Source organism: Populus trichocarpa, chromosome 3 (assembly GCF_000002775.5).
Source record: "Populus trichocarpa isolate Nisqually-1 chromosome 3, P.trichocarpa_v4.1, whole genome shotgun sequence".
Taxonomy (NCBI): domain Eukaryota; kingdom Viridiplantae; phylum Streptophyta; class Magnoliopsida; order Malpighiales; family Salicaceae; genus Populus; species Populus trichocarpa.
Window position 1 is genome coordinate 11491636 of NC_037287.2, and position 14227 is coordinate 11505862.

Below are 14227 nucleotides of genomic sequence, written 5' to 3' on the forward strand. Positions count from 1 at the left end.
GTTGTGGCTAAAGCCAGCAAGAAACTTTCATCATAATACGCCACATTGAGGTCTGGGATACGCACCCACTCTAAGGTGCGATCAATTCTAGGCCCAATGGATGACACAAAGCTAGGAGACCATGTCCTCACTGTCAAGTAATGGTAAAAAATATCCAAGGAACCCCGTTCATCACCTTCATCCTATCGTTCTCCTGATCAAATCTCACCATAAAATATCGGTGCCCCACGTCCATGAGTTCAAAACCACCATTTAGTCTTCATATAAGCTTCAAACGAGAATTCTTTTTAATATAACCACTGTTCTTACCCAAAAATTTAACAATTAACGAATCCCCCATGGATAGAACAGCTCATTAACGTTTCGTCATTTAGAAATATCTTTGGCAGCAACCTATTCCTATTTTCTTGTTCTATCCTCACCAACTGTTTCTCTATCATATCCACCTTTCCTCTAGGGCACAACAGGCTTTTAATTCCAAGCACTTTATCCCTAAAGGATACTTTCCCCTGCTACATTTCATCTGCTCCGTCTTTATTCCACAGTCCTCCTCCACCGTCTGGTGGTTTGTCCGGCAAAGGTTCTCCCCTAGAATCACCATTGGCATATTCCGCCTTCATTTTAGTTATTTTCTGGATTTATTTAAAAAAATAATTATAATTAAAAGAGTGAAATCTTAGATAAAGATATTTTTATCACGTTGGTTGGTTATGAGTTTTATTTTTTCTGTTTTTTTTTGTGTTTTTTTTAAATAAACTAAAAAATAACTAATATATTATCACTAATTTTCCATGTCGTCCATGGATTTACACTGTAATTAACATAAATAAATGGAATAGAACATGTTGCATGGGCTTTGATGTGAAGATTTTTTTTTTTCAGGTCAAAATACAGTATAAATTTTGACACAGATTAGGAATCTCCAACATAAAGGCGGTTCCTCAAAATAAGAAGAAGAAAAAACAAACATAAATTGATGAGTGGTGAGTGGTGATTCAGTCCACGAATTATCAGTGTAAAGATCGAAAAGTAAAGATTTATTCTGGCCTAGCAGTACGTGCTGTAAAGTTATATGCATATCCAAGATAAGAACTTTGCCGGCTGCTGGTGGTTTTGAGTTTCTGACCAGTGACAGATGCTGCCCAATTCCTCATGCTTATCCTCTGTTCTTTCATGAGCTGGGGCAACTTTTGGATGGTTTTTTCATACTCTCTGTGTGGCTGTCATGAACAAAAAGACTGGTAGGTGGCCTCCAAGAATATATATTTCCTGATTCATTACATTGATTCCATATTTGTTTATGAAATGATATTTTTTTTCTTCATAAAATTTAATTAGATTTTTATTTTAGATTTGTTGGAACAACTTTACATGATTTTACTGACTGCTATATTGTTTGAAATCAATTCTCTACTATAATAAAAAAATTTAATTATAGTATTTGATTTGAATTTATTTGATAAATAAATTAAATACACATGTTTAAATAAAATAAAATTCAATTTATTTTATTTTTTTATATTATCATTGTTATTTTTATCTTATTTCTTTAAATAAAAAAAAATCTACATACAGTGAAGCTAGTGTGAGCTGGACCTTCGTTATTAAAACAACAATATTTTATAAAATGAACTCTTTTATATGAATCTTTTCATAATATATATTTTGTTACGCGGAATTTCAAATAGTAGGTCTAATGATTAAAAAAGTTAATTTGTTTTGTTACATAAAAGCTAGAATTCTAGGGGTTGGGGGGTGCAGACATACAAAATTAGAACGAATTTAAAATAAAATAATAAACGAACATATATATAATATATTATTTTTGGTTTGCAAAATATGTATAAACAATCCATGATGATCTGAATAATACAATAAAAAAATTAATGTTTCCACTTTTTGGACCAAATTAATGTTAACTTTTTAAAAGTTTTAAGGATGACATGCACTTTTAAATCTTAATTAGATCCCTTAACTTCATGATTGTGAATTTGAAAATTGACATCTAGAAAAAACTATTTTCTTAAATATAATTAAGAAATATATACCTGCGCTCTTGACTAGGATTGAAAGGGAGCGAGCTAAGGTGAGCTTAATTTGATGTGGTCATGCTAAGGTGATCATTGATTTTAGCATGGCTCCAACTTAATTCAAGTTCTTGACGAACCACAATCTATTAGGCTTAGGCTATGCTTATTTTTTGAAAAGTAATTTTTTAAAAATTAATTTTTAAATTTTTTTGTGTTTATTTGTCATTAGAAAAGTTGATCAACGGACAGTCAAAGAAAAATTTAACTTAGTTTCCAGGAAAGTATTTTCCTGGAACATTTGGGCGGAAAATACTTTCCGGGAGTTGTGAAAAATTTAAAAATATCATATTATTTGCTGATTATATCAAATTTGATCCTCAAACTTTTGATTGTTATATATATTTTGTTTTGAATATTTATTTTTCAATTTCATCTCTTAAAATTTAATTTTTATATTAACTTTGGTCCTTATTTTTATAATTGTTATTTGCTTTTTCCTTATCATTTTTTTATTAAAATTTTTTATCTATCAAATTTGATCCTCATTCTTTTAATTGTTACTTATTTTATTTGAAATAATTTATGAGATTTTAATTATTATTATTTTAATTTCTTCATCTTTTATCTTTTTTTTTAGATTTGATCTTTATTATTTTGATTATTATTTATTTTATTTGAGATAATTTATGAAATTATATATTTTTTTTCAATTTTATTTTCATTCAACTTTTTAATTTGTAAGATTTATTCCTCATTATTTTAATAAACTTGAGAAAAATAAAATATTAATAAGTTATTTTCCAGCTTATTTTCCATAACATAACCAAACATGTTAATATAAAAATTGAAGGATAAAAGGTTTGTTACAAGTTAAAATCTTTAAAGATAAAAAAAAAACACCATAAATATGATTTATGAGAAGATAATTAAAATATTCAATTTTTATTTATTTATATCTCCACTTGCCCAAAGTCTATTACAATTATTAATTTATATTGAAAAAAATATTAGAAAGCCCTAATAATTTGAATAAGAAAAAATAAACCATGAAAGATATTCCCTTCAAATAGAAAAAGAAATCCTAGAAAAACATCATAATAAAAAATAGAAAATTATCTATTTTTTTTCTAAAAACAAGCTACAGCATCAAATCTTTTACTTTAAATTAAAAAGAAAATATTATTCTTTTTCCAAAACAAAATAGTATAAGAAAGTAATAGAAAGAATAAATTATTTTTTATATATAAATTAAATTTGTTTTTTTTATTCAAGTATCTCAAAATCTATGGTCAAGATGTATTCAATGAAACTTAATGTTCTCATAAAAACCAAAGTGAATAATATATGGTCAAGATGTATGCAGGGAGGAGGAGAAGAGAAATGGGGGCTGGAGTTTTAGTTCATTTTGGATTCGTATTCAACTCGCTACTTGCATATATGACATGCGACTCGTCAAATTATGTATTTTTTCTAAATACTTTTCAGACTATGTAATTTTTTTAAAAACTTATTATGCTAAATTAAAAAAAAAAAAAAACTCCTACGGAGGAATGACCTTGTTACCAGAATGTCCAATCCATGTCAGTCAGCCGACAAACTCCATTTTGTGGATATCCATGGTAGTCTACCTAATGTTCTTGCTGTGTCCAACAACTCTAGATCCTAAAATGGCACCTGTCAACAACGGTACAGGCCACTGTACACACGTCCACATGGCCAAGTTCAGCAGCGAAAAAAGCAAGGATCAAATAATAATGATTTTCTCAAAAAAGAAAATTTTTTGCCTCCCATCCCCCTTCTCATTTTGCTCGTATTAATTCATACATGGCTGGCTATCTTCCAAATTCTAAGTTCTAAACAAGCAAAAGGCTGTCATGATAACTTTGATCATCAACTTCCTATGTATTTCTTCGCCTTATGTAATCTACCTATTACCATTACGTATGTATTAGGGAACTTTGATCAAACACTACGTTTTGACTTGATATAAAATCTGGATTTTTCCCTTATCAGTGATGCGAAGTCTGTCAACTTCAACACAAATACTGATAGACTCCCTAATTATATGCACGGCCTTAAAAATAAATAAATAAACAAATAGGAATAGCAGAAAACAGATGGACTCTTAAATTTAATAGTTGGAAAACATGGGAGAGGGCTTCCCCTTCACATATAGTGCGCTTACCCCATCTTTTGTTGTCCGTTTTGCATCAGTTCAAGGATCATTTTTCTTACACACAACGCATGCACATATTATATATATATACATACCACCGTCCTACCAATGAATCACAGCTGTCCTTTGAATGTAATCTGTTTTTTTTTTTTTTAAATAACTTTCTCGGTGATAATCTGTTGATTCAAACCCTATATTAATTGTAGTGTCAAGATATCCCACTTTTGGTTATTTAAATATTTGCATGTATGAAGCTGTTTTTTACTGGTGCGTTTCAAATCTAGGATGCGATGGTATGCTCAGTTTTGTTTATATATGTTTCTGCTTACATAAAACTAATTTGTCTTCTGAACGTAAAATCATTGTCACTGGTCTAAATTAGCTGAGTAAATGTCTGGTTTATGGATGTATTAGATTGATGTGGGCCAGGGCTTACTGCAGTCGGTTCACCTTGATTTGGATTTTTCGATATGATTTAAGAATTAGTAATTTGCATGATGGTAACTTAACATTTAGGTTGAATATCCTCCAGGTTTGATTAGGTTGGGGGGGTTAATTTAACGTTTTAGGCAATTTATATATATATTTCCAACTTTGGAATTCATTGTTGTTCATGTTCTTATTATTTTTTAGTTTACTGCTGTGCTTAACTGTCAACTTCGCGGCCTACTTGCCTGTACGTTTCTAATTGTAATGGCTGTACCGTCCATTGATTTTAAGAATTTTTTTAGGAGTGTAGGGTTGTTAAGGAGAAAGTGACATTTTGATTTTCATAGAACTTGATTTAAGACATGTTGAAATTTCTATAATATCATGCTGGGATGCTTTCGTATCAGAAGATTTTACGACGTCTTGCTGGACCAGTGAATTATTCTCTTTTTGCAAGTTGAGGTTGTGGATGGCTATTAAATATGTCCATACCTTTTCTGTCCTTTCTGTTTGCTCCCAGTATGAATCTTTCTTTGAGTTTGGCATCACAAAAAGCATACCCTTAGGTCTTGTAGTTCTGTAATGGCCTCTATAGTCTCTTATTCGAACACTTTATCTCGTAGGATGCTGACAAGCCCACGTTCGGTCCTGCTTCCTTTCTGAAGGGCTTGCTCTGATTTCAAAGTCTGCTATATAAATTGTTTATAGAGCCTCAACTGAAAATACTTGTTCTTGATTCAGGATGAGGACCAGGAGAGGAAAGCGTGCTGAGGTATGCTTAATTGCTCCTTGACTTGGTACTGCTTGTAATTCTTCTTCTTCTTCTTCTTTCTTTCTTTAGATGGTCTGCATGTTGTTTATTTTGGAGAGCTGCATTTGATTGCAGGCTTTCTGGCCTTCACTTGTGGTGAAGAAATGGTTGAACATAAAGCACAAGGTTAATGATTTTAGTGAAGATGAATACACAGAAACTGAGAGTGAAGATGATGGTATGGTTTTAAAGTGTTTACTTGTGATGGTCTTTCTTAATTATTTTCGGTGCTTGATCATGTTCTGTCAATTTTCATACAGCTCCCTCTGTTAAAGATGACAGAGTTAATGTGGATGAGGATCGAGCACATAGGATTCAGGGGAACCAATCTGTGTTTCGGAGTCAAATTTCAGGCAATAATCTGTTTTGTATCTGTTATTAAACCTGTTTTTGCATGTTCAATGCATTCAAAGCTCGAAAGCATTTGAGTCTGCTGTATGTATCGCTTAATCCTTTTGTCTGTCACCAATCCCCCTCTTCATCAAGATTGTTTCAGAGACTTGAGCTCCACAGGAGTAAGCTTTTGAGGTTTACTTACAAAAGACTAAGCTTCTCGAGGTGTTTGTAAAGGGCGTCAGAAATTTGAGCTCTGCCGGCTTGTAATTCGAAGCCTCTAGCAATTATGCAACTCTCTTTTCCGTGATGCTGCTTTACATATTAATATAGTTGTGTATCTTATGCTTCCTTGTGGCCTTGATGATTATGGAAAGATAGTTTTTAATTTATACAGATGCACCTTCTAAGGGCTATTCATCAGGACATAGGAGAGGGAAATCTGAAACTCTGCGTGCTCAATACATAAATACAAAGGATGTGAGGTTTGGATTTTATGTGCTTGTTCTTCGAATATTAGACTGAAAGTTTTTGATTCTTAAGAAGACAGCTTGAACATTTGGTTGTTGCAGGGTGACAATAGGTACTTGGAATGTCGCTGGAAGGCTTCCGAACGAGGATCTTGATATTGATTGTTGGCTTTGTCCAGAAGAACCAGCAGATATTTACATCATCGGGTAAGTATTTCGTTACTTTGTTTTCTTATTTTGATGACCGGACATATTATAAGAATTTCAATGTACGGTATATCACAACATTAGTGTATACATAAATTTTAATTTAAAATTTTATTTTAGGTCATCTGTATTTAAGAAGTTTACAACTTCTTAAATAAATCTAAAACTTATCTAAACAACAAAGTAAATCTAAAAATAAAGAAAAGGCAAAAAAAATTCTAAAACAAAATAGAAAATAATAACAAAAAAATTCTAAACAAAAAAAAATCTTAAATCAACTAGTAAAATATAACAAATCTTGAACAGTAACTTCTAGGCAATATTGAAAAGTCTTTCTAATCTTTGATTGTTACGAAATTTTAACCATATAAAAAACAAGATCTCTAGAGCTTTTTAGACAACTTTCATCATGATCCAACAGTTTTTTATAAAGTTGTAAATTAGAAAAAAAAATATCTTGCATCAGTTTTTCCGGGTTAAAAAAAAATCTCCTACACTAGTCTTCTCACTATAAAGACCAAACACCCCTTTATTTTTTATATCATCATCAACAAGATGTGTGATGGTTTCTTCATTGAGAGCTGGACTCTTGCTTTACAACATTTATCTAAAGTTTAAGAATATCAACACTTGCTTTATAACTTTTATTTAAAGTTTAAGAATATTAATTTTGACCCTATCAATTTTAAAATTCTCCTAAACACATGTCAGGCACATCCTTTTTTACAATGCGCTTCATCAAAAATCACCTCTCAAAGCACATTGTAACTCTGTTTATTTTTGCGTTTCAAAAACGTTTTTGAAAAACATTGAAAATTTTTAATTTGTTTATTTGGTTCAAATTAATATATATTTTTTTGTTTTCAGATTATTTTGATGCAATGATGTCAAAAAAATTATTTTAAAAAAAATTATTTTAATGCATTTTTGAGTAAGAAGCACTTTAAAAAGAAACCTAATTTAAAATTTTATTACTGAATATTTTTATTTTCAAGTAATCTATTTCTATAAGAAGTTTACAACTCTTTAAATAAACCTAAAACTTGACTAAAACCAACAAGGAAACCCAAAAATAAAAAAGAGTAATAAAGTCATAAATAAACTAGGGAAAAATCGTAAACAAAGCTGGAAAAAAAAAATCTAAACCAATTAGAAAAAAGAATCCCAAGCTAAGTAGAAAAATATAACAAATCTTGAATAATAACTTTTAAGCATTATCAAAAGGGCTTTACGATCTTTAATTGTTGTGAAAATATATTTTATTGGAAACAAGATATCTAGAATCTCTTAGTAAAATTTCAATAATTGTCAAATAAAAAATTATAACCAATAATATAAAGTTGTACATTAAAAAAAAAAAACTCTTACATCATATACCCATACCCAGCTTGTTTGTGTATGCCATCGCTTCTATATTTTCTGATCTGTTTGATTCATTGTGTATAAGATTTTGGGATCTTAAATGCCTGAGGATTTCCCCTCGTAGAGATTTAGATTTGAAGTGAAACTATTGAAGCTGTTATGTTATTATGGTCCAGTCCTCCCAGAATTTGACATTAATTTGTCAAGTATGCACCCTAGACTAAAAGCTGATCGGGAATCTAAGGTTTTAAGTGGATCCTCTGCCATCCGAGCAGCATTTCTGTTGTCATTTGTTTCTAGAGCATATGCATGAAAAAAATCACAAAAACAAAACCCACAATGTTTTTTTTTAATTTGTTATTTTTTAATGTTAAAAAATAATATAAAATTATTTTTCAGATTTCTCCTAAGAGATCGTTCTTTAACACTCAGCAAGTGGATGATATCAGAGGGCCGGTTTGCACCTCTCAGCCCACACCTGGTCCTCGATCAAAATTATCCAAAAATGTCGTACTAGTAATTACCATTTCCTGGCTGCTTGAGTCCAGAAAGTCCAGTTTTAGAAACAACTCCCTTAAAGCAGTCATCCACTCCTAACATATCTTGGAAGATCAAATGTGTCAATAACAAAAACCAGAATTTCATTCTGAATTGGAATGTTTCGTCACCTTTAAAGAAGCAGATACTCGATTCAAACTCTTTGTGCTTGCTTGTATCTCCCGACTTACCATCAAATACTAGATGACTGCTGCCATTCTTCTCAAAATTCTATGTCCTTGCTTATGTCTACTCATGTACCGTCAAATGCTAGAAGACTGCTGCTAATAATCTTTCTTTAAGTTTTCAACGGTTTAAATTGCTGCGTTAAGAGAATCCATTGTTAGCACACCTATAGTCTGAGAGTCATTTTATCACTTGAACGAAACTCTTGGATGCGCCTGTGTGCTTTGATTCTTTATACAACAGGTAGAGATTTTAGCATTCTGTTTATTTTTTCCTCGAACAGTTTCCAAGAGGTGGTCCCTTTGAATGCTGGGAATGTACTGGGAGCAGAGAGTAGCAGACCAATTCCAAAATGGGAGGCAATCATTAGAAGGACTCTGAACAAATCTCACCAAGCTGAAAGCAAACACAAATGTTTTAGTGCCCCACCCTCACCAGTATTAAGAACTTCTTCAGTTGCCGATGAACTTGCCGACGAGGTTGATTCTCTACCATTAGAGGTGATGAATGAGGAATATATTGAAGCTGCTGATGGTTGTGAATCTGACATACTTGAATTTGGCAAAGCTATTGGTATTGGAAAGAATTTACACTTGAAGAGAGTATATGGCATTGATTGTGATAGTAAGTTAGACTGGCCTGAACATTCATTGGCTGCGACCCCACAAGTTATCTCTTCCAATTCCAAGCTACGGAGAGTGTCTAGCAGTTCTGCAAGAATAGGTTTCAATTGGTCAGAGAATCCCTCATTATTTAGTCCTCAGCATATTGCATTGAACAGGAGTGGACTAAAAAGATCTCACCAGAGTTCTGGAAATTTAGGCTCAATGTGGTTGGAGCGGGAGCAGAGGCGTGAGGTTCCTGAAGTCCCAGAAGTTCCTGAGGTTATTGATTCATTCTCCGAGGTCTCTGATTGGTTATCTGAAGCAGAGGATGACACTTTCTTAGAAGTACCAAGCGAACAATATTACAGTGAAATCATCAAAGATAATGATGATCCACGCCCAAAGTATGTGCGAATTGTTAGCAAGCAAATGGTAGGAATATATGTATCAATTTGGGTGCGTAAGAGATTGAGGAGGCATATAAACAACTTGGAGGTCTCTCCTGTTGGGGTAGGTCTTATGGGCTATATGGGAAACAAGGTACTTCCTGCTCTTCCATTTTTTTGTTCAGCATGATAGTTGACAAAGAAATTGCATTTCTACATGCATTATATAAAGTATTTAGACTTTTTGGTGCAGATATTTTTGTGAAACTTAAGCAGATATACACATGGACCACAAAATGGAAAGAGAAATAATAAAGCAGTGTTGTAATTTTTATAACCAGATAGTTGTAAATGCAATAGTTGTGGCAGTGAAAGACATCTCTCATCCTGTCATGCTATGGAGGCTGCTGTCTTAATTTTGCTAAAATATTGAATAAATGTTTTATACATTGTTACATTTTGTATTTTAAATGGGATGAGATTAGGTCCTCCATGTTGTGATATAATGCCGGTGTGATGGCTTCATGCTGAAGAATATTGCATAGAACGTAGAGAAGATAACATGTGCGTTGATCATGGTTGAACATGCTTGCCTTTGCTTTACCAGCATCTTATTAGAGGCTACTGCTGATGCAGGGATCTGTTTCTGTTAGCATGTCTGTTTTCCAGTCAAGGCTTTGCTTTGTTTGTTCCCATCTGACCTCAGGTCAGAAAGATGGGGCTGAACAAAGGCGTAATGCTGATGTCTGTGAAATTATTCGACGCACCCGTTTCTCATCTATCTTGGACACCAATCAAGCACAGACAATTCCATCCCATGAGTAAGAAACCTTCTGAAATTGAACTTCAATATTCACTATGTTTCATGACTTTGCTTCTTTATAGTATTTCCAAATGATACTGCAGCATAGAATACTGAATTGCTACAGCACCAAGCATCTGTTTGCTTATTCATCCCATGAATGAATTTGTGTAATGCATGTTTGAATGCTGTGTGTGCATATTCACAGCAGGCGGCGTCTTATCTTCTCAGGGATTATCTTTCCTAGCTTATTAAAATATGATGACTTGAGTCTTCAGCTCCATCCTCCTGCTTAATATTTTTTCATGATTTGTCTAGGGAATTAAAGTGGTTGGAGTAACCTAGGAAATCAATGTGTATGTTTTTTTTTTTTTTCAAATTAAGAGCGATGTCATTGAGAAAACCTAGTTCCAGGAGATTAATAACTGAACTAAACAAGAATGCTGTTTCTTGCACATTTCTCATCTAATACAGGTATAAGCAACGTGCTATTCTTGCTCTTTTTCCTATCCTTTTGTATGTACAACGACATTTACTTGCCAGAATAAAAATGCACATTGGTTGTTTCAGCGTAAACTTTCCAAAAATCATGATGTGATGACAAAGATGTTTTGATTTATCATCATGGCTGGATGTGTTATTAGTAACTTTAAATATTCCTTTTCCTCATGTGATTGTCATTGAAATTTACAAACGGATGCTTCTGCACACAGTCAGATATTCTGGTTTGGAGATTTGAATTATCGTCTCAATATGTTGGACACAGAAGTAAGGAAACTTGTTGCTATGAAGCAATGGGATGAACTTATCAATAGTGATCAGGTGAGACTCATAAACGATCAAATTTTCTCCTGATAAGCACGTTGTACTAGATAGGAGCCCAGGACAGATTATCTAGATATAACGTAGATCACACAGAACATATAGCTTTCATCCTTGCTATAACAACGAAAAAAATCACCAAATCATAGGAGGAAACTATTGCTTCAGGAACTCCTGGATCTTTAACCATGAATGTTCTAATAGAAGTACAATAAAAGGGCTTATCTTTGAAGGAGACCTGTGTAGTATTTTAGTTGGTAATTAAGTATTCTGGATAGATTTTTACCAACTGTGATCAATCATGTTAGAAATAACTTCTTCACACATTGATTTGCCCTTCAGAACTCAGAAGTAATAGCTTTCTCATACGTGAGTAGTGTAATGACTTGCCCTTTCTGCAAATAATGCTCTCCATTTTCTTCTAAGCATCGTCTTGCTTGTTTTCTGGAGGAGCTGTTAACAGATTCATCTTGTGTGGCAGCTAAGCAAAGAACTCTGCGGTGGGCGTGTATTTGAAGGATGGAAAGAGGGAGCGATAAACTTTCCGCCAACTTACAAATATGAAATAAACTCTGATACATATGTTGGGGAGAACCCCAAAGAAGGGGAGAAGAAGAGATCTCCGGCATGGTAAGTACAGGTTATATGGAAATAACGGTTTGCCTCTTTTGCTTTTTCTTTTCTTTTCTTTTCTTTAACCACAGTTAGGAAAAAGAGATTGGTAGGCCAAGATTTCTGGTAAAAGTCAGCTCTTGTTCTCGTAGTTTGGATGTTAGAGAAGTAAATCATAGAATCGAACATTTGAATGGTCGTGGTCACCTAATTATGTACTTGGCGTCATATGCAGGTGTGATCGAATACTTTGGTTAGGAAAAGGTATAAAACAACTTTCTTACAAGCGGTCAGAATTAAGGCTCTCAGATCATCGACCAGTCAGTTCAATGTTCTTAGTTGAAGTTGAAGTCTTGGATCATCGGAAGCTGAAGAAAGCTCTCAATGTCAATAGTGCGGCAGTGCATCCTGAGATTTTCCTCGACTGATGTGGGAATTAGAACTTTAGCAGATAAAAGGTAAAAATCTAGACTGATTTGTAGGTTAGATTGGACTACATGAAGACTTATTAACGACCAGGTGATGAATGCAACAATCTAGGCTCAAATAAAGTTAGCTACCTTATACACAAAATATGAATTTGGGGTCACAATTGGTACTAAATGCAGGCCTAACCATGGATCTTGCTGGTTTTTTGTTTTCCCTGGAGGGTATGCTGATTTTGTTGTCATATTCTTTGAAGCAGGGAATCGCTGATCACTCTAACAAGCTGAAGATAGAAATACTCTTCCATTTCCTTGGACATAGGCCTATTTTATATATGCAAGAAACACAAGCTTTTTTCTGAATTTTTTGGAGATGAAGGCAGGAATAGGGAGTCATTTGTTATGAATTTTAGTTGTAACAGACGTAGCAGTGTGTCTCTCGCTTCTTTGGAATTAAACCTTCAAAATATATGTTCTTTGTATGGTTCATTGGTATTGTATATTAACTTTAATAACCAGGCGTTCTCTGCATATAGAAATTTTTGGAGTCACGGTCTGTGGACAACTAAAATTTCTGTGATTAATACATGACAAAAGTTGTTATCGCAATTTTTTTATTTTTTATTTTTTTCTTCATATGTTTCTCTCTTCCTTTCTATTTTATTTTGATGGCATGTTGAAGATTGCTTCATGATTGCTACAAGTCCACGTGACATTTTTTTTATTCGCTTTAGATTTTATGTTTCTAGCAAATAAAGTTGGCATATTCTTTAGGAGTTGTTAGTAGATCATAGCATGATTTGTGATTTTTAGTTAGCATTTCAGTTCTTTTTCTACTATTTAATTGTAAAGATGTTAATCAAATAATGCAATCAATTATCCCTTGTCAGATGCATTTTAGTATTCTTCTCTTTGTAGTTTTTTTCATTTCTTTTGTCTCTTTTTTTACTTGAAAATTATCAATCGGTATCAGAGCAATCTTTTTAATAGATCTATGATGAAAACTGAAGCGAGTTTTTCTCAAATTGCTCCTTCTATTTTTCATGGAGAAAATTATTAGCTTTGGGTAATGAAAATAGAAACATACTTGGAGGCATTTGATCTATGAAAGTTGTGGAAGAGAATTATGAAGTTCTTATGCTGCCAAATAGTCCAACCATGGCTCAGATCAAAAGTCATAAGGAAAGAAAAATTAGAAAGTCAAAAGCAAAAGCATGTCTTTTTGCTACTATTTCAACAACTATTTTAACAAGAATCATATCTCTCAGAACAATAAAAGAAGTTTGAGATTATTTGAAGGAAGAATATGTGTGAGATAAAAAAAAAAATATGAGGCATGTAGGTGTTGAATTTAATAAGGGAATTTGAGTTACAAAAGATAGAGTTTAAGACAATCAAAGAATACTCAAACAGATTACTTAGCATAGTTAACAAGGTAAGGTTACATGGCACCAAATTTACTAATTCCAGAATTGTAGAAAAAATTCTTGAAATGATGCCTACAAGATATGAAGCATCTATAATCACCTTGGAGAACATGAAGGATATGTCCAAGACCACCCTGACATAAGTTTTAAATGCCTTGCAAGCTCAAGAGTAATTGTGGCTTATGAGGCAAGATCATTTTGTTGAAGGAGCCTTACTAGTCAAGCATTAAGATTCTGGAAGGACAAGAAAAGATATTTCAAGAAATATCAAGCTTCAAGCAGTGAAATCATTGCAAATAACCAAATCCAAAGCATGGGTAAAAATTCAAAAAGAAGTTATCATGTCAATATTGTGGCAGAACAGGTAATCTGCCATTCAAATGCTGGAAAAGATCAAATTCAAAATGTAGCAAGTGCAATCAGTTTGGACATGAAGTTGTTATTTGTAAAAGCAAATTTCAAAAACAAGAAGCAGATGCTCAAGTTATTGATCAAGATGAAGAAGATCAGAGGTTTATAGCAACCTGTTTTTCAACCACGAGCTCCTCATAATGTTGTTGATTGGTAATGGTTGTACAAACCATATGACTTATGACAAAACTCTTTC

The 14227-nt window shown here is 32.9% G+C and overlaps 1 protein-coding gene across 2 annotated transcripts; it reads left to right on the plus strand.

The window, feature by feature from the left end:
* The first annotated feature begins 5007 nt into the window (after positions 1-5007).
* LOC7491901 (type I inositol polyphosphate 5-phosphatase 2) lies at positions 5008-12802 on the plus strand. 2 transcript variants are annotated; one of them, XM_024598161.2, is made up of 11 exons: positions 5008-5407; positions 5522-5624; positions 5707-5799; positions 6177-6264; positions 6352-6456; positions 8825-9686; positions 10169-10353; positions 11048-11156; positions 11638-11786; positions 12004-12226; positions 12451-12802. In XM_024598161.2, exons 1-10 carry the CDS (start codon positions 5378-5380, stop codon positions 12194-12196), a joined length of 1917 nt encoding a protein of 638 aa, XP_024453929.2. In that variant the 5' UTR covers positions 5008-5377; the 3' UTR covers positions 12197-12226; positions 12451-12802. The 2 variants fall into 2 exon arrangements, with proteins under 2 accessions (XP_024453929.2, XP_024453928.2); XM_024598160.2 differs by having other exon boundaries at positions 5015-5407; positions 12454-12802.
* Positions 12803-14227: the final 1425 nt, after the last annotated feature.

Excerpts from the sequence above, each read along its gene's own strand:
- LOC7491901 (XM_024598161.2), top strand. The coding sequence starts at position 5,378 with ATGAGGACCAGGAGAGGAAAGCGTGCTGAG. Across the intron at positions 10,354-11,047 it reads CAGACAATTCCATCCCATGA|TCAGATATTCTGGTTTGGAG; the intron begins GTAAGAAACCTT and ends TTCTGCACACAG. Across the intron at positions 11,787-12,003 it reads AAGAAGAGATCTCCGGCATG|GTGTGATCGAATACTTTGGT; the intron begins GTAAGTACAGGT and ends CGTCATATGCAG.